Source organism: Choloepus didactylus, chromosome 2, assembly GCF_015220235.1.
Source record: "Choloepus didactylus isolate mChoDid1 chromosome 2, mChoDid1.pri, whole genome shotgun sequence".
NCBI lineage: Eukaryota > Metazoa > Chordata > Mammalia > Pilosa > Megalonychidae > Choloepus > Choloepus didactylus.
This window is the reverse complement of record NC_051308.1, coordinates 37,377,501-37,398,908: the sequence shown is the minus strand read 5'-3', so window position 1 is coordinate 37,398,908 and position 21,408 is coordinate 37,377,501. Positions and strand designations below refer to the sequence as shown.

The following is a 21,408-nucleotide window of genomic DNA, read 5'->3' as shown; positions in this document are numbered from 1 at the left end:
CTCTACAGCTCTCTGATCCTTACACAGAGAGGAGTCAGTGTCCTCACTTTCAGATTCCTCAGTAGAGATATTATCCTGCAACAACTGTCATTAGGGATTCCAAGGAGGGAGAGATGACATCAGGCTGCCAGAGACAAAGAAAATCTTAATGAAGGCTGAATAGGGTTTTTGAGAAGGTATTGATGGTAAAGAAAAGAAAAACATGTTTTGACTGAGTGTTAGGTGAGATTTCATTTGTATCATGCATCACATTTTTTTTGTTTTTTGTTTTTAATTTAATTTTATTGAGATTGCTCACATACTATAGAATGATCCATAGATCCAAAGTGTACAATCAGTTGCCCACGGTACCATCATACAGCTGTGCATCCATCAACACAATTATTTTTTTTCAATTTTTAGAACATTCATTACTTCAGAAAAGAGATAAAGACAAAAAAAGAAAACTCAACTCCTCACATACCCCTAACCAACCCCCCTCCATTATTGAGTCATAGTTTTGGTATAGCATGTTTGTTACTGTTGATGAAAGAATGTTAAACTACTACTAACTGTAGTACATAGTTTGCAAAAGGTAGATATTTTTCCCTATATACCCCTCTATTATTAACTTCTGATTTTCAGTCATACATTTGTTATAGTTCATGAAAGAAATTTCTAATATTTATTCAGTTAATCAAGGACATTGTCCACCATAAGATTCACTGTTTTGTACATTCCCATCTTTTAACCTCCAACTTTCCTTCTGGTGACATACGTGACTCTAAGCTTCCCCTTTTTACCACATTCACACACCACTGAGCACTGTTAGTCATTCTTACAATTAACGTGCTACCATCACCTCTGTCCATTTCCAAACACATAAGTTCAACCTAGTTGAACATTCTGCTTATAATAAGCAACCACTCCCCATCCTTTAACCTCATTTTACATCCTGGTAACTTATATTCCGTGTCTATAAGTTTACATATTATAATTAGTTCATATCCGTGAGACCATGCAATATTTGCCCTTACATGTCTGACTTATTTCACTCAATACCGTGCCCTCAAGGTTTCTTCATCAACCTATTTTTTTTTAAGATGGTTTTGTTCACTCACCATACATTCTGTCCTAAGTAAACAATTGATGGTTCCCTGTATAGTCACATATTTATGTATTCACCACCATTACTACTATTTATATAAGGACATCTCCATTTCTTCCACAAACAAGGAGAGAGTCAAAGAAGGTAGAGAGACAAAAGAAAAAGAAAAAGAAAAAAAAAACATGACAGCTAAAAAGCAACAAAAGGAAAGATAGAATCAAACTAAAGTAGAATAAAAGAGTCAGACAACATCACCAATGCCAAGAGTTCCATATTCCTCCCTTATGTCCCCTTCTTATAGGCCTTTAGCTTTGGTATATTGCCTTTGTTACATTAAAGGAAGCGTAACACAATATTTCTGTTAATTAGCCTCTAGTTTGCTTTGATTGTATTTTTTTTCCTCAATACCACCCTATTTTTAACATTATGCAAGGTTGACATTCGTTTGTTCTCCCTCATGTAAAAACATATTTGTACATTTTATCACAATTGTTAAGCACTTTAGATTTCAGTGAGTTATACAGTCCCAGTCTTTATCTTTCCTCTTTCCTTCTGTTGTCCCACATGCTCCTAACCTTCCTCTCTCTACCATATTCACAGTAATCTTTGATCAGTGTACTTACATTGCTGTGCTACCATCACCCAAAATTGTGTTCCAAACCTCTCACTCCTGTCTTTTCCTATCTGTCTGTAGTGCTCGCTTTAGTATTTCCTGTAGCGCAGGTATCTTGTTCACAAACTCTATTGTTTGTCAGAGAATATTTTAAGCTCTCCCTCATATTTGAAGGACAGTTTTGCCGGATATAGGATTTTTGGTTGGTGGTTTTTCTCTTTCAGTATCTTAAATATATCACACCACTTCCTTCTTGCATCCATGGTTGCTACTGAGAAATCTGCATAGTCTTATCCAGCTTCCTTTGTATGTGATGGATTGCTTTTCTCTTGCTGCTTACAGGATTCTTTTATCTTGACATTTGATAATCTGATTATTAAGTGTCTTGGTATAGGTCTACGCAGATCTATTCTTTAACATACGTTGCGCTTCTGGGAACTGTAATTTATGGTCCTTCATAAGACATGGGAAATTTTCATTGATTATTTCCTCTATTATTGCTTATGCCCCTTTTCCCTTCTCTTCTCCTTCTGAGACACCCATGACATGTACATTCATGTGCTTCATGTTGTCATTTAATTCCCCGAGATGTTGCTCATATTTTTCCATTCATTTTCCTATGTGCTCTTTGTGTGTAGGCTTTCAGGTGTCCTGTTCTCTGAGTTCCTGAGTGTTTTTCTTTTGCCTCTTGAGATCTGCTGTTTTATGTCTCCATTGTGTTTTTTCATCTCTTGTGTTATGCCTTTAATTTCCATAGATTCTGCTAGTTGTTTTTTCAAACTTTGATTTCTTCCTGATGTGCACCCAGTGTTTTCTTTATAGCCTGAGTCTCTTTTGTTATATCTTCCCTGAACTTGTTTGATTTGGTTTTTGATTTAGCATATTTCTTTGAAAGTCTTCAATAGATAGTTTCACTAAAGTGAAACTATCTCAACTGTATCTTGATTGAAGTGTAAGTTTGTTCCTTTGACTGCATCATATCTTCGTTTTTCCTGATGTAGATTGCAGTTTTCCACTGTCTAGGCATCTGGTTTTCTTGGTTACCCCAACCAGATTTTCCCAGGCCAGAATGGGTTCAGATCTCAGAATAGGTTTATATTCAGTTTCAAGTCTCCCTGAGGGTGTGTCTTAGAAAACTGACAGTCTTTCCTGTGAGGTCTGTAGCCACTGTGCTTTTCCTAACCTGCCCAGCAGGTGGCACCTGTCAGCCTGTTGCTCCCAACTGGTGTAAGAAGGTGTGGCCTCTTTAGTTTCTGTTTTGGCTGTTTTCCCCCAGGTTCTGGGGTCTGGTTCTGAAGGGAAGGTGGATAGTAGAGCTGGGCCCACCTCCTTCCTCTTAGGGAAGATACACCCCCCCCCCAGGGTGTTATCATCTTCATTTGAATAGCTCCTTTTGTCTGACTCTGCTATCTCCTCCCGTCTGGGTCAGAGCGTTGCACACTGAGAATGGCTGAGGCTTTTCCACTGAGCCGCCCAGGTTGAGAGAGAGGAAAAGGGACAAAGCCCCCTTTCAGAGCCAGTCTATGGCCTCCTGGTTTCACCCATCGGCCAAAGGTAACACCTGGTCTTCTAGGCTCCACCTCCTGGGACAGAGGAGTCCTCTGGTTCTTTAAGGTCAGTCGTCACCAAAAGCCTCTCTCTGCTTGTCAGGGGTTATAGCTTATATTCAGCAGTCTGTATTGTTAATTTAAACCTCAGTTGGAGCTGGGCTGAGCTATATTCACTTGCTCAGAGAGCTGCTTTCTACCACAGCGAGGTTTTACAGCTCAGCTTGCCATGGGGGGAGGGGGGCTACCAGAGCGGTTCTGCGGTTTTTACTTACAGATTCTATGCTGCAATCTCAGGCATTCTTCCCAATCCAGGTTGGTGTACGATGTGTGGACACTCACGGTTGTCTCCCAGCAGTTATTCCAGATTATTTACTAGTTGTTCCTGGTTGTTCAGTAGTTGCTCCAGGGGACTAACTAGATTCCACTCCCCTCTATGCCACCATCTTGTCACTCCCCCCATGCATTACATTTTAGAAAGAATTTTCTCATGTCTTATTTCATTTGGTCTTCACAATTCTATTAGATAAGCAAAGTAGATACGAGATACTATCCTTACCAATTTACAGACAATTCAGAAATATAATTCACATACCATACAATTCACCCATTTGAAGTGTAAGATCCAACGGTTCTTAGTATATTCAGTTGTGCAAACATCACCACAATGAATTTTAGAACATCTTCATCACTCCCCAAAAAGAAACCCCATGCCCTTTAGCTATCACTCCCCTCCATCACTACTCCCCACCAAAATACCCTAGTCCTAAGCAGCCACTAATCTACTTTCTCTGTATCTATAGATCTGCCTATTCTGGACATTTCATATAAATGGAATTATATCATGGGTGGTCTTTTTTAAAGGAAATTAAAGTGCATGAAATGGGATTAATCATACTGCTTAGTTCGTAACAGTCAATATTAGTCCATGAAAGGCCTACCACAGAATACAAAAAATCCAAAAACTAGATCCTTGGCAATAATTTATATTCCCTAATATGCTTTTCCCTATCCCATCCTTGTGCCTCCCCCCATGCAGAGCTAGCTAACCACCATTTGGAATTTTATCAATCCCTTAATTTTTAATATATAAAAAGTTGCTTCATCACAATCTATATGCATCCATATGCATTTTAGGCTTTAAATTTGAACTTTATAAAAAAAAAAATTTGATCTCTTTGTAGCTGTAAATTAGCATACTGAGATTTGCATTTTTCATTCAACTTTATGTTACTGAGATTCATCTATGTTGGTGCATAAAGCTATACTTTCTTCTTTTTTTATATGACTCTATCATAATTCATCCATTCTCGTGTCTTTTTGCAATTTGTTTTTGTTTTTGTTTTTGGTATTACGAACAGTCCTACTGCCTCCTGGTATATATGTGCAGTACTTGGTAAATGGCAGAATAATTCTTGTTAATTTGATGGGTATAAACTGGTATGTCATTGTGCTCTTGATGTGCACTTTCCTGGTTCGTGTTTATTATCCATATGTGTTCCTCCTCTATAAAATACATGTTCATGCCTGTGGTGTTTTGAAGCTGTTCTGTATCTCCAGAAAAGCCATTCCTGTGGGTGCAGATCTGTTGTAGGTGGGACCTTTTGATTAGGTTATTTCAATTGAGGAGTTGCCCCAAGTCAGGTCTTAATCCTTTTACTGGAGTCTTTTATAAGAGAGCACAGAGAAATGCCCCAGAGAAGCTAAGAGAGGAAGCCACTGGAATCAGTAGAAAGCAAAGACACCTAGGAGTAAAAAACCAGCAGATGCTGGCCATGTGCCTTCCCATGTGAGAAAGGCACCCAGATGCCAGCAACCTGTCTTCAGAATCCAGGCCTTAGAGTTTTAAATTTATGAGCTAATAAATCTCTATTGTAAAAGCCATCTCATTTCCGGTATATTTCTTTCAGCAGCTATAGCAAGCCCTTTGCCCATTTTTTTTTTCTATTGGATTCTTTGGCTCATTCTTAATGATTTGAAATTATTTACATTTTATTTATTTTAATCTCTTGTCAGTTTGTATGTGTCACAAACAAGTACTTACCCGATAGGAGACTGTATTTAATTTCCTTTAAGGTGTCATTTGATAAACAAAAGGTTTTAATTTTAATACATTCAAATTTGCACCTCTTTTAACCTAGACAAAATACACAAGGCAACTGTTTCTAGGAAGTGGACAACAGGCAACATGACTCGGATCACTGGAACAGGGGAATGTGAAGTAAGTCCCACAATATCCAGCTTCTCTGACTGGGAACAACTTCTCAAGAGCAGCTTTGAGCTGGAGTCCAAGCAGAGTACGGCAGTCCCAATGAGCCGAGGGGGTAGAGATCAGAGTTTAGGGCCACTGAGGCAGAAGCAAGAATCTTTGAAGACAGAGTATCAGGAGGGAAATGTGCAGAGTATCCCGAAGTGTGTGTGAGGGTTGCCTTCAAGTTGGTGGTTGAGAGCAGGGCTGTACATAAATTGAGAGATGGGTGTATTTTATAGTGGGAGGCAACTCATTTATTATGCAATTTTGATATGTCAGAGGTTTTCAAAAGAAAACCAGTAGACTTTCAATTCTCTTTATTTAGTTACTGATATTAAAAGTGTCTATGTAGTCATGATGTATGGCTCCTTAGTGGTTAACATTTATTAAGTATTAATTATTAACCTAGGCAATAATTATATATTTTTATTCTTCATAGCAATCCAATGCAATAAATCCTATTGTCTCCATTCTAAAAATGAAGAAACTGAGACTAAGAACTTAACAACTTGCCCAAGAAGTCACAGAACTATCAAATGACAGACCCAGGATTCAAAACCAGTCTCCCTAAGTCCTACTCCTGGAATAAACTTGCCAAGGAATTACTTCCTATGGGATACTGAAACTCAGTTATAACTGAATTTTATGAATTTCCTAAAATTCATCCAGTACAGCTCAATAATTTTTAATGAACTAGAAATTCTATGAAGTGTTGGTGATATAGAGATGATTAAGCCTAGACAACATACTAGTGAGGCAGACATGTATAAAGATTATTAAAAGATGGAGGCTGTATGGGGACTAGTGAGGATAGAAGGGTGTGCCTACCAAGCCTGGGAGGGTATGGGTAGGTTTAACTTTAGTTGACAGTCTCTGGGTTACAGCTCCCTTCTATCTCATCCTCGCGACCTACCTAGTTCAATGTTCTGCAGGCACGCTGACTAAACTGGCAGGCAATACAGACAAGAACTGAGAATGTGGCTTTGGAATCACACTAATTGGGTTAGAGTCCTAGTGCCACCATTACCAGCTGTGACCTTGGACAAGTTACTTAATCTCTGGAGGATGCAACTGCCCTTCTCTGTAAAATAGAGATAATTCATAGGATTGTAGTGGTGATATGAAGAACATGAAACCCAAAGTGCTTTGATAAATTTTTAGCAATTATTATTTATGAAACTGGCTTTAACATCAGTGGACCTAGAAAAATTTCACAGGTGTTGCTTCTCACTGCTCTTACTGCACAACTAGATACAAACATTTGTGATATAAAAACTCTAGGAAACTAAGCTTTTGTGTAAAAGCCAAAGACCATATTGTGATGGTGGGGTCATGTGTCAACCTGACCAAGTGATGGTGCCCAGCTGTCTGGTCAAGCAAGCACTGGCCTGTTACTGCAAGAACATTTCATGGGCTGGTTAATAAACCAGAAGGCTGGTTTATTAAATCATCAGTCAACTGACTGCAAGGGAGTGTCTTCCACAATGAGAAAATCCAATCAGTTGAAGACTCTTAAGGGAGAAGAGAGAAAATTCACTTCTTCTTCAGCCAGCCAGCCTCTTCTGGGGGTTCATCAAGGACCTTCATCAGAGTTGCCAGCTCACAGTCTAACCTACAGAATTTGGACTTCTGCATCCTGCCCTATGGAATTTGGATTTATGCATCCCCATAGTTGCTTGAGACACTTCTATAAATCTAATATTTACAGATATCTCCTGTTGGTTCTGTTTCCCTAGAAAACCCTGACTAATATACATATCTACTCGTTTCTCTTTCATTCCCACCACCATTCTCATAGAGATAACTAGAATTCATGAACACTATTTTATAGCTTTTGCCGAAAGGTCTCAGGGAGTAGAAGTACTGATTATTTTGGCCTATGCATTGAGGTTTTTGTCTACATCATCTGGTGTAGGGAGCCAGAGCCCAGGCTCCCCCTCCCTAATGGGCAATTAGGCCCCACAGCACGTAGCAGCCTGTGAGACCTGGACAGAAACTGAAGGTCATCAAATCTCCTTAGGGAAGAAAGCAGGTACAGATGGTATCATAAACAAAGCATTGAAACTCTCCTCCCCTTATCATTGTTGATAACAAACCTCCAGACCCGTGTCACAACACTCTTCTCAAACTCTGTTCTCACACCCTATGAAATGTCTTTGTCCTAAACCCTTATAAGCTGTCCCTTCATATTCTCTCCTTTGCAAAGTGCTGACTTCCATTTTCCAGCCAGCCACCACCCAGAAGAATCTTCATCTGTTTCCAAGTCCTAATAAACTCATATTTGAGTCTGTACCTAGTGCGTTCTTTGGTCTTAGGGCTGCACCGACCCAAGTCCTTCTAGAGCTGGGTTGGGACATCTGGGAATTTCATTCCTATGCTGACCTTTAGCTTTTATAAAACCTCATTACCCACTCCTACAAGTAAACCTAGCCCTATTCATGTGGTAGTTTTAACTTACTTTATTTTGATTCTGTGGGAACGTATTTGCTTTCCTATGCACATTGTGAGGTTGGGTACTTCTTTGTTGAGAGTCCATTCTTATTAAGTATAAAATAGCAATGAAATGTAAATTATTGACAAACCATAATTTGTCCCACAATTTTCTTGCATATGGCTTAAAATTGGTGGAAACGTAAGCCAATGGGAAAAATGTGTCATCTGCCATCTAAATATTGGGGTTGCAAGTTAACAAGACTTCATGGAACTCAATTACTAGTTATCTGAACAGGAAATGTATAAAAGCCAAGAGATTTTTGAAAGAGCACTTACAGTCATCCAAACATGTTATAATCTTCAATTCATGTTCAGGGAAAGTTGTTCATGGCTTCTCAGCCAAGCTTCCCCATTGGTTTACTGTGACCCTAGGGCCCTATTTCACTAGCAGTTTCCTCCACTGTCCAGATGCCTACTGCTGCATCCTAGTTTCCAAGAGAAAAAAAGAGAGGGGACATATTTGTTCTAAAGCTTGCCTTAGATTGCCACAACAAAAAAATCTAGGGCCCTTTAAAATTAGGCCATTGCAAGCTGAAAGTAGCTAGCCCCCTGAATACCCTCTGACCCAAATTAGTCCTCTCTTAGAAAGTCACTTGTCTTAAACTGCCATGTCTTAACACCAAAAAAAGAAAGAGGAGGAGTGCTTTGTTAAACCCTTCTTTTCCAAAGTTTCTCAACAGAACTCATCACCATTACATTTCTTCAAAGCTGTAAGCCTAACTATGGATCAACTAGAGACTAAAAGAATATAAATTCATCTCAAAGTACCACAAGTTATATTTTATTACACAATAGTCAGGGAAAATTATCTGCAAACACCAATAACTGCTGTGGAGCTATATTCTCTGATGAAACAAATAGAATTATTTATTGGAAGAATTATTCTTTAATGAATATGTTAGATTTAACAAAACAAAAAATAAATATATATATTTACAAAAAAGGCAGTGAACTTTCTCTAGCTATAACTGATAGTAAAAGAAAATATTTTTTAAAAAGTAACCTTTTTAGCCATATAAACCACCTTTTTGAAATGCCAAATAATGTATTAAATAACTATCTACTGAGTTACTACTATGTTTAAGGCACTGTAAACAAGAAATAACTAAAATTCAATATCAGAGTCCTGGATTTACAATACTGTATTTTTTCACTGATTTCTTCACCTGCTTAATTTTCTTCCTTAAGACTTGATGACCTTGTTTTGAAACATACCGAAAATATCTACAACCTAAAAAACAAAACAAAAAAGTGTTAATACTTACCAAATTCTTTAAATACATTTCTACTTTTCTATTATTGTGAAAACAGATTGCTTTGTATTTTCTATACAAATATATCCTAGGCATATTCTAATAACTATCACCAATGAAATGTATTGCTTCCTACATACAAAGATGTTTCTGATCTGTCATAATTAAAGCACATACTTTAGCTTACTTTCTACCCTGCCCACCAAGCCCCAGTTATGATATGCATATTATATGAGACATAATATGCATATCACTGTATATATATGAGACATAATATGCATATCACTGTGTGTGTGTATATATATATGACCTTTCTCCAACAGCAAATTACTATAGCTTCCTCAATTATGAGCTTGTCAGTCAAAAAGGCATCCATAAAATATGAAAGTTCTCCATAGGAAATCCTAGTGTGAAGGATTAGAATAAGCAAATTACCGTTTGGAAGAGTTAAAATACTATCTGTTCATTTGAATCTAGTCATCTAGAAAGCAGCTCTGAAAATGGTTAGAAGTTCTATCTTTTCTGCATAGTTTATAATGCTAAGAGGACCATTTATCAATATTTCAAAGAAATGAATCAAATTTCAGTAAGAAAAATATAAACTGGATTTGAAGAGTTTTTTTTTTTTTTAACTCAAAAAACAAATAAGGATACCATAACTCACATATGAAAATTAATGTCATTAGGGTCTCACCTCACATATATCAATCCTCTCTGGAAAATTCTAGGATATATACTGTACTTAGAGTAACCATTTTATTATCCCTGAAAATAAGACACCAGAATTGACAATATTTTATTGGCTGCAAAAAAGTGGCTTCTGTGATGTTAAACAATTTGTGTTTTGAAATTATGCATATCACAAAGATTTCTACTTCCACCTAGAATATAGAAAGTTGGAAAGAACTTCACTCCAACACTAACAATGAGAAAATCCCAAATAAACTATAAAATCTTAACTCTTCTTAAGCCTATCAGATAGCTGAAGTCACAGATCAACATAACAGCCTGAGGTCCAAGGAAGAAAGGCCTTGCCAAAGAAAAACAGAACAAATGGGCATGTGAAGAGGGTCAGTCACCACACAAGAAGCTTCTACTCTCAAGCACAGAGCAACAGCACACCTCACCTAGAATTTTAATTCTATGATGTAGTGATGGTAATCAGAGCAAGAATCTAGCTTAAATTAAGAAACTGACTTAAACCCTCCACAGAAAAGAGGTGTGCCCATTTTCATGCATAATGATGCCTGATAGTCACGTGGTATTATAGAACTTAAAAAGCACTTTGCTATGATGTCTACTTGATGTTTACAACAAACCTGTAAGCAAATAGGCTGTTACAATGGCCATTTCACAGAGAAGGTTCACAAAGGTTAACTGCTTGATCTAAAGTTACATGGAAAGCAAGTAGATAGAATTGGAAAATAAGCCCAAGTCTACAGACTTGGCTCAAAAACACTGTATTAAGTAGCAGAAAATCACAGTCCTGATTGCATTTCTGTTCCTTTAATCGGTGTTTTAGAAAGAAAATTTTAAATTATATTCATTTATTAATCTCTTTCCTACCACAAAACCAACATTTTATTAATCTTAGTAACCATCTGAAACATTCATCGAGAATACTAATTCCAAAATAATGGCAAGCATATCTAAAACTGAATTGAAGAAGAATCTCTTTAAGACACCTTAAACCTCCTAGAAACAGACTGCTTTCTAGTGGTCATTGAGAGGTTTACTTTCTTCCTTTTTGGACATATTTTGTAGTAGTTTCATTTCAGTACTGGCTAACTTTTCAAATTTCAGTGGTATAAGTTTTATCAGCCAAAATATCTGTCAAAGAAAACCTTAATTCTCCTTTTCCTTTAAGAGGATTTTTGGTAAGTTAATAGGATATAGTCTTTTTCTCAAGGGGAGAAAATGTTATTTCCTTAAAGAAACAGACAAGTAAATATACAACTAGTAGAAAATAATAAATTCAATAAAGAATATTTGTTTCTATTTCCAATAAAGTAAACAATCTCAGTAAACACGCTATATATCAATGTCAGATAGTCATTTGTTGTGGAAACAGTCTGTATCCTATACCTTAATGCCCCCTAAAGAATTTCATTAGAGCATGAAAATCAATCACAATCAACAATAGGAAATCACCATTTCTAAACTCTCAGGGATTCCTTACAAGCACATCACCTGGCCCCAACTCAGGACTGGTTCTTTCATTCAAACGTAATTTCTCAAACACCTAATATCCCTGGGCATTGTGCTAGGTAAGATTTAAGATGAACACATTGTCATCCTTCGTAATTTCAAAATCATCCAAAAGTTACATATATATTAAAAGGCAGCAAAGACATGTACCTTTTCCTAACAGTATTCCAGCTACTAAAGCTTTCTCACAAGCCAAAGCTTCATCTTCTTTCCAATCACTTTTTGCCCAAAAATAGCTGAAGTGAAAGCTTGGCCACCAGTTTTTCCTGGAGTTCCACTGTTCCTGAACCCAGGCAAGATGACTTCTGGAAAAGAAAAATGTCAAAAGGGAAGGTGCATGAGGGGGACAGATCTATACCGTCAGAATCTGAACTTAAGCATAGTCTGTAGAAAGATGACAGGAAAAGGTTTCCAAACTAAATTTTGAGTATGACCATGACACAGTACATGATTGGCGACAGCATGAAAGCAAATCCCTTTTTTCATCTTCTTTTTTTCTGTTCTCTTCTATCTCCATGTCCCATTTCACATTTAATTAAATAGCCAGTCCAGTGTAACACAATGATTAAGAACAAAGACCCTGAAGCCAGACTCCTGGATTCAAATCTCAGATTTTCTATTTACTATCTGTTTGACTATAGGCAAGTTGCTTCACCTCTTGAATATCAATGGTACCAATTCCATGGCACTGTCATTAAGTTAAACTGGTCCTTACATAAAGCTCTTTGCATAGGGTCTGGTACGTAGAAAATGTACAATAAATGTTAGCTATTATTATTGTTATTACTTAAAAGTTACTTTAAAACCTTACTTAAACTGAGGTGACGTCACCAATACAGCGACATAAACAGCTACTGAAAACTCTCCAGAGGTTCAACAAAAAGAAAGTCAGTTCTGAATTGTTTGAAACTCTGGAGGAGGATATAGACTAGAAAAGGACCCTGAAAATGCCAAATTGAAGATAGAGAAGAGTTATCAGGTAGGAATCTTGTGTTCCGGAACTGGTCGGTCCCCACCCCTCTGCCTCTTTTCGGTTTCATGTGGGAAAGGCACAGAATCAGCAGACGGGACTCTCCCATTACGGACACAGACTACAAAATCTCTCACAGCAGTGAAACACAGCCCCACCATTTGAAGACTCGGGACACGTGAGGACTTTTCAAGGCAGAGGTGAGTGAGGGACAAAAAGACTGAGAAATCATGGACAGACACAGTTTCCAGCCCTGAGTCTGAAATCCCTTCCCCCACCCTTGAGGGAAGCAGCGGGCAGCAGCCATTTCCTTGCCTTGGGGATGGCTGGAGTACTGGGTAAGCTGAGGGAGTCCTCTGTCACAGGTGGAGCCCCACATCAGGCCAGATTTTGGCCAGCAATGTGAGGGCATAGGAATCCTGCAGTTTCACCTCATCTGTATAGACACAGCCTGTACTCGGAGGCCAAGCAGCTTCTGAGGTCTATTAAATGACCAAGCAGCACCATCTGCTGGATAGTCCAGAAGGTATAAGGAAATCGAAAAACTTTAAAAAAGATGCTCCAGACCCTTTCTTAAGATGACAGGAGCTGGTCTACACACCCTATATTGAAACCTGGCTCTGTTTTGGCTGAGAAATACAGAAAACCCAACTGTTAAAGCAGAGCACTAAAACAAACCCAGGTCTTGCTGGCCAGCAGAAAGCAGAGCATCACTGGAACCCAGCAGATTTGTATTAAGACACAATCAGTGAACTTGCTGGGGTGACCAGTGCCTACCTCCCATCCCTATGGCAAGCCACAGTGGGTGCCTAATTGGGGGGGAAGGGGGGTGGATACTGGAGGACAGAAACAATCTGACAACTGGCCAGTAAGATAAATAAAGAAAAGACAGAGATCAAAGACACCAACAAGAAAACCCTAGAAAAAAAGAGAAAACAACTTCCAGAATAAATTAATCAACAAAGGCAGATGCCTAGACAGCAAAAAATCATGAGCCACACCAGGAAACATGAAGATATGGCCTAGTCTAAAGAACAAACTAACACCTCAACTGAGATTCAGGAGTTGAAACAACTAATTAAAGATGTTCAAATGAATCTTCTAAATCAAATCAACAAGTTGAAAGAAAATGTGACAAAAGAGATGAAGGATATAAAGAAGACACTGTATGACCAAAAGGCAGATTTTGTAAACTTGAAAAAACAAATGGCAGAACTTATGGGAATGAAAGGCACAATAGAAGAGATAAAAAAAACACAATGGAGACATACAACAGCAGACTTGGAGAGGCAGAAGAAAGGATCAGTGAACTAGAAGGCAGGACATCTGAAATCCTACACACAAAAGAACAGATAGGAAAAAGAATGGAAAAATATGAGCAGGGTTCTCAGGGAACTGAATGACAACACAAAGCACACCAATATACATGTTATAAGTGTCCCAGAAGGAGAAGAGAAGGGAAAAGGGGCAGAAGGAATAACAAGAGGAAATAATCAATGAAAATTTCCCAACTCTTATGAAAGACATAAAATTACAGGTCCAAGAAGTACAGCGTACCCCAAAAAGAAGTGATCCAAATAGACCTACTCTAAGACACTTACTAATCAGATTCTCAAATGTCTAAGACAAAGAGAGAATTTTGAAAGCAGCAAGAGAAATGCAATCCATCATATACAGTCAAAAAGACTAAGTGTGGATCTCTCAGCAGAAACCATGGAGACAAGAAGACAGTGGTATGATATATTCAAGATACTGAAAGAGAAGAACTGCCAACCAAGAATCCTATATCCAGCAAAACTGTCCTTCAAAAATGAGGGAGAGTCTGAAATATTTACAGATAAACAGACACTGAGAGAGTTCGTGAACAGACCTTCTCTACAAGAAATACTAAAGGGAGTGCTACAGACAGATAGGAAAAGACAGGAGAGAGGGGTTTGGAGAAGAGTGTAGAAATGAAGATATCAGGAGACAGAAAGAGAGCAGAGATCAGGCATTTCATGCTGAAGGAGTACAGAATGTTCGAGAGGACTGTTTGTGTAGATCCAGAAATGGATAGCACAATACTGTGTGATGGTAGCACAGTATTTTAAGTACACTGAACAATGATGTCTGTGAATGTGGTCAAAAGAAGAAGGTTAGGGGTATGTATGACACCAGAAGGAAAGACAGAAGATAAAGACTGGAGCTTTTCTTCATGAAACCTAGAGTGGTCAATGATTGTGATTAAATGTACAAATATAAGAATGTTTTTACAAGGGAGAACAAATGAATGTTAAGTTTGCAAGGTGTTGAAAATGGGATGGTATTGGGGGAAAAATACAATCAATCAATGCAAACCAGAATCTATAGTTAACAGTAACAATGTAATATGCTTCCATTAATACTAACAAAGGCAATATAAAAAAGCTAAATGTCTATAAGAGGGGAATATAAGGGAGAGGTATGGGACTCTTGGCCTTGGTGTTCCTGTCTGAACTTCTTATTGCATTTATTTTATTTTTAGTCACCATTTTTTTTTTTTTCTCATCTTCTTTCTTTGTGGAAAAAATGGAAGTGTCCTCAAATAGAATGTGGTGGTGAACGCATAACTATGTGACAGTATCAGGAACAGTGTTTTAAAACTTCAACCTCTGTGTGAGACCAAATAAAGAGATGTTTATTTGGTGCAAAATCTATATTTTCTTTAGCACACTATATAACTGAACTGGTATGGTCACTTTATTCAAACACCATAATTACATGGAACTTTGAATAGGGAGTGAGATCTGGTTGGTTTATACAAGTTAGTGTGAAGCCCTGATACATCCCAGAGTAATATGGGCAGAGAATAAAAATGTATTTGCAAAGCCCCATTGAGGGACTGGGGAAAAATGTGGCGCTATTAAACTTCCCCACCTGGGGAGTTACCATTATTCTCATAAGCATTGGGGACTACCATTCTAGAAGGCTGAGCCCTCAATCTTCAGGCTTGCCCTTATGAAGCTTGTTACTGCAAAGGAGAGGCTAAGCCTACTTAAAATTGTGTCCAAGTGTCACCCCCAGAGAACCTCTTTTGTTGCTCAGATGTGGCCTCTCTAAGCCTACTATGCCCCCGCCACCCCCGATATGGGACATGATGTAAAGTTCCCTGGCAACATGGGACATGACTCCCAGGGATGAACCTGGACTCGGGCATCAAGAAGACTGAGAAAGCCTTCTTGAGCAAAAGGAGGAACAGAAATTAACCAAATAACATTTCAGTGGCTGAGAGATTTCAAATGGAGTCAAGAGGACATTCTAGAGGTTATTCTTAGTGTTACATAGATATCCCATTTTAGTTTTTAGTGTATTGGAATAGCTAGAAGGAAATACCTGCAACTGTTTGTAGCCTTGACTCTTGAAGATGACTGTATAATTATATAGCTTACACTGTGTGACCATGTGATTGTGAACACCTTGTGGCTCACATTCCCTTTATCCAGCATATGGACAGGTAAGTAGAAAAATGGGGACAAAAAGTAAATGAATAATAGGGAGGGATGGGGGATGGGATGTTTGGGGTCTTATTTTTTACTTTAATTTTTATTTATATTCTTTTTTTTTTTTTTTTAGCAGTAATGAAAATGTTCAAAAATTAATTGTGGTAATGAATGCATAATTATATAATGGTACTGTTAACAACTGATTGTACACTTCAGGTGACTGTTATGTGAATATATCTCAATAAAATTAAATTTAAAAAAATTATATGCTACTAAGAATTCTATTCAAAACAGGATGCTATTATTATACAAACACATGAAGACACAGATTTGACAGCTGAACTCAGGCAATGCTATGTGTTCTTCAATAATTTAATTTAGCAAATATATATTTATTTAGCACATCTGGCCCCTGTGGTACAATTTCTAGAGGTTCAAAAATTAATAGTTAACTCACTGATCTGAAATAAACAGAAAAAGCAAACTCAGAGTCAGAATGTAAAATACAGGTTACCAGTGGATGAAGTAGAAATAGGGAATGGGAAGTTAAGGCTTAAAATATACAGCGTTCCTATTTGAAATGATGGAAATGTTTTAGTAATGGATGTTAGTGATGGGAGCACAACAGGAATGTAATTAACAGTACTGAAATGTGTATCTGAATGTGGCTAAAAGGGGAAATATTAGATTGCATATATGGTAGCAGAATAAAATATTAAAAAAAAATCATGGAACTACATAGTGAACCCTAAGTTAAACCATGGATTACAGTTAATAGTACAATTATAAAAATTGTGCTTTCATCAATTGTAAAAAATATTCTGCACCAATGCAAAGTGTTAATAATATAATAGTGGTATATGGAAATCCTGTATTTTATGCATTACTGTTCTATAAACTCACAACTTTCCTAATAAAAAAAATTAATGAATAGGAAAGAAAAGAAACGAATAGTACATTTCTCTGCCTTCAAGAACTTATGATCTAACAGGGGCTTATACAGTGCTTTAGAATTGGAAAGTAGTTTACAGACAGTGCAGCAACATATCACACTCAAAACATTTTACAATCAGCATCATTTTATTTCAAGATCAATTCAGATCTGAAGTCTGAAAGAAGTTAACACTGACACTGAATTTCCTAACAAAAATAGATATAAGAAAAAGTTAATTTTGTGATATTCTTTTTTCTCATATACGAAGTAAGAATGACAAGAGCCATTTTTTTTCTCTTACACAAAACATGGCACTAATGATATAATGATACTATGACCACAGGTGTGTTTTGGATACCTATTGACTTAATAAATATTTCTGGAATGAATAACAGATGATTATCCTGTGAGGCCGTAAAAACCCCAAGGAAAATTACTGAAAACAGATGAGAAGAAAGCTGCCTCCCATGTGATCTTAGAAGCTGATGACACCCTTGAGTATCGTGGAGCAAATCAAATCTTCGCAAAGAGTTTTACAAAGAGTCTTTATCAAGAGTGGTCCCTTCTAGTCCTTATTTCCAACTTGAAAATACATACTTATTCCCTAGCAGTGTAGTACTATGGTATAATATTATTGATAGCACAAAAGAATCTTGGTGGAATTTCTGTAAGTTATGCTTATAACTTTTGCATTCCCTTGCTTCTAATGTACTCAGAAGAAAACAGCTGAAGCCAAAGTCAAGAAATCCAAACACAGAAGCAAATTAAAGTTCTTTGCTTTAAAAAATTGACAGATATTAGCTAAAAACGATTGAGAAATATTACTTATACTGGTCTAGTAACACTGCGTATTTCTTACTTACCCCATTAAGGTCTGTCTCAGATATTTTGCCAAATATTTCCAAGCAGTTATATTCTTGTTACATCCAGCAAAATCTAAGATTGCAAATAATACTTCTAACCCCAATTTATGGTGTTCTTCTTTTTCTGCAATGATCATAATAGTTCAAATTTATATAAGATTTTGAGGTACACAGAGGTACAACAAACAGTTGATAAAGCATTACTGGCTCTTAAGCCTTCTGGTCTTTTTAACAGTTTCAATCAATGCATTTTCCTCATACTCCCTTGTGATCAATCTCAGGAATTCAATAATTTAGTCCATGCAAATGAGGTCAAGGTGGTGAGTTTCATCCCTATGGGTTATACTCCTCTACTTATGTACTACTGAGAACATTATTTAAAATACTTGCTCTATTTGTGCATTTTATATGAGTATCTTTTATTAGAAGAGTGACCTAGGCAGTCCCAGTACCAACTGGGCTTACACAGCTGAATTCCTTCTATGAAGAAGTATGTTTCTTTCTATACTAAGCTCAAGCCCAGCAGGAGTTAAAATGAGGTGAATTCCATCAACTGGAGCCATCTCGAATTATATCAATTAAAGCCATCTCTCCTTTGCTTACTACTGCCTAACATTTTATAACAGGGCTTGGCAACCGTTCTCTGCAAAGAGCCAGCTAGTAAATATTTTAGACTTTGTGGCCCATGCAGTCTATGTCACAACTACTCAGCTCTACCATTATAGCGCAAGAGCAGCCATAGATGATACAGAAACAGAACTTTATAAAAACAGGAGGGGGAAGATTTGACCCATGGGCCATGGTTTGCCAACCCAAGGTCTACAGCTTGTCTGCACAAAGAGATTGAAAACAAAATTATTTACCTGATTTTCTAAGTAATCTATGAAATTCCAACATCAGTTTATGAGATGGTACAATCTGATACAAAATCTAGAAGAAAGAATAATATCATTTTTACATACTCTAACAAAGACATTTCTCAAATTCCAGCTTACTTTCAAAGAAATGCTCCCAATAAATAAACCAAGGATTTAAAAGATACTTTGCTTTTATACAGTTTCAATTTGGATATAGTGAAAGGAATTCTCCATAAGGCTTTTAAAAAAACCCTCCTAATAACAAAATAGTCAAGAGAATTGGGGAAATAGATGATAACTTTCAATTTTCATGTTCACCTGTTTCTCTTCATTTTCAGAAGTCAGGACTGAGGAAAAAATTAAAGAAAAACTATCACAGAGAAAATAGTTAATATTTACTGATCAGAAGATGCTAGAGAATATTTATGTAAAACAAGAAAACCAAGACAGGGATAACTACTTTGGAAGACTGTATTCAGGACACAGTACATTAAGGCTATATGAATAAGTATTTTAACAACCTTTTTACACAACAGGGAGAAATGCAAAGGTTTTTCTTTTAAAGAATGAGAACTATTTTTAAGAAAACACATAAATATAGGATTTAAAATAAATTTTTATTTCTCATTTCAACACATTTAATATAGGAACGTGGAGTACTTGCTGGAGTACTTTCATCTTACACTGAAATAATTTCCCACAAACTGTACTGTAAATTTTGCTAATTTAAGTTTTTTTAAAAAATCAATAAACATCATATACCAATAAAGAGTATTATTAAAACTCAGTTCCTATGAAAGTGACATTTATGTTATGATTTATGGAATTCCGTATATGTCTCAGTTCACTTAGACTTTTAAATACTTTTTACTGAAATATAACATACTCTCTCCTCTCCCTCTGGCACTCCAATTACAAGTATGTCAGGCCTTTTCAGCAACTCCCTTATATACAATCTTTTCTGCACATTTCCTCCATTTCGTTTTTTGGTGCTTTAGCCTGATATTTTCTATATAGTTCATTAGTCCTCTCTTCTGCTATGTCCAGTTTGCTATTAAACCCATCTATTGAGTTTTTAATTTCAAATAGTGCAGTTTTCAAAAGGAAAAACAAAATTCTCTAAATTCATGTTGTCTTAAACATCAACAAGAATCAGTATATAAACATAGTTATTTTCTATAATCTGTTTTAAAATTTTTTTCAAAAACATCATTAGTGTACATAGTGAATCCTACTGTAACCCCACTGTAAACGATGGACTACAGTTAAAAGTATAATTTTAAAAAAATTTTTTTCATGAACTGTAACAAATGTACCACATTAATTCAAGGTGTTAATACTAGGGTGGTATATGGGAACTCTGTATTTTATGGATGATTTTCCTGTGACTCTACAGTTTCTCTAATAAAAAAAATTAACTTAAATTGAAGAATTACTGGGAAAAAACCACACCATGACTGATTGAAAACCTTGGTGAAGGCACTATCCTGCTTTTTTTGTCTTGTTTTTGCTATAACTATCCTTAATATTTTGTTGTACCAATAGCTAAAAGGAAATTTTGAAGAGTAAAATTAAAATAGCAACCTTAAAAGTATGATATGAAACAAAGACTGTTGAAAATTCAATAAATGTACAATTTCTCCATCTGCAGGTCTGATATGATAATGTTGATTTTGATGAAATTGAAAGCAGACATTAGAGCTAACTGGCTTTTCTTTTAAAAGTTTGATAATAAGGATTTTTCTCATTTGTTTAGGTTGGAAAGCCCCATCTATTTTACTTTTCTTCCTCCAAAATAATATGATTTAAAAAATGACCATAAAGGATATCTCACAATTGCTTTCTTCTGTAGTACAATGTTTTACATGCATACCAGAATCTCCAGTCCAATTTTCATAATAAATTCCATTCTACCTTTGAAAGAAGAGGAACTATTCTTGGTTTCTTCATCAACCCAGAAGTAATATATATTTCAACTGCTTTTACTTAAAATGTTTCATCATTATTTTACGCCAATGCATTGCTTTCTCCAAAAAATACCTGGACTAAAGAAACTGGCAAACGTGGTCTTGCCCAAAGACTTAGCAAAGATTACTTACTACCTATTTCCAGTTCTACAGGTGAGAGAAGCAATAAAAGCACTTTAATGTTCTTCATTTTTCACCACATCTGCAACAATATGAACAATGAAATGGTAAAAGACAACTACATCTGTCTTGGCAATTCTTGATCCTTTGCTCATCAATATAATTTCCAGATCAACCTATCAACCTTCCTGATATACACCCTTGTGATTTCTATTGGAATTGCACTGAGCTTATAGATTAAATTGAAGAGAATTTCCACATTAATAATATTGAGTCTTTTTATTAATGAGCCTGCTATATCCCTCCATTTATTTGGGAATTTTGAATATGTTTTATTAGATTTATTCCCAGGGGCCATTTAATTTTTGAGACTTTTTTATGAGTTTGTTACGTATAAGTCCCAACCCTGCACACAGACCAAATCTTAATTCTTAAAATCAAAATCTAAGATAATTGGTCTTCTACTGCTGGTTATAATGGAGTAATTTGTCCTTTGGGCTGTATCTGTACCATTTTATCATTTTAAAAAGAGAAAAAAAGCATACTGAACCAAATAGAGTAAATATTAAAATCTTTTAATCTGGGTAGTGGGCACAAGAATGCCACATTTTCTATTCAGTCCATATATTTCATAACTAAAATTAAAATTGAATCCCTACAGATAATAAAAAATATGTTTGCAGCCTCCCCCTCCCCAGCCCCGGGGATCTGGGGGAAGGTGCGGATATGTTGGGCATCCTCGCCTGGACTGGTGTTGATGTTGTCAAGGGCATTGGGACTGGCA

At 36.5% G+C, this 21,408-nt stretch overlaps 1 protein-coding gene across 4 annotated transcripts in view; it reads right to left on the bottom strand.

The window, feature by feature from the left end:
* Positions 1-8,835: 8,835 nt before the first annotated feature.
* TAF1A (TATA-box binding protein associated factor, RNA polymerase I subunit A) overlaps positions 8,836-21,408 on the bottom strand; it is a 57,502-nt gene continuing 44,929 nt past the window's right edge. For all 4 annotated transcript variants that reach the window (XM_037823384.1, XM_037823391.1, XM_037823400.1 and 1 more), the window contains 4 exons: positions 18,544-18,610; positions 17,681-17,804; positions 11,603-11,757; positions 8,836-9,222 (listed from right to left, as the gene is read on the bottom strand). In XM_037823384.1, the coding sequence (XP_037679312.1) occupies positions 9,110-9,222; positions 11,603-11,757; positions 17,681-17,804; positions 18,544-18,610 (459 nt within the window). In that variant the 3' untranslated portion in view covers positions 8,836-9,109. The remainder of the gene's footprint in view (positions 9,223-11,602; positions 11,758-17,680; positions 17,805-18,543; positions 18,611-21,408) is intronic.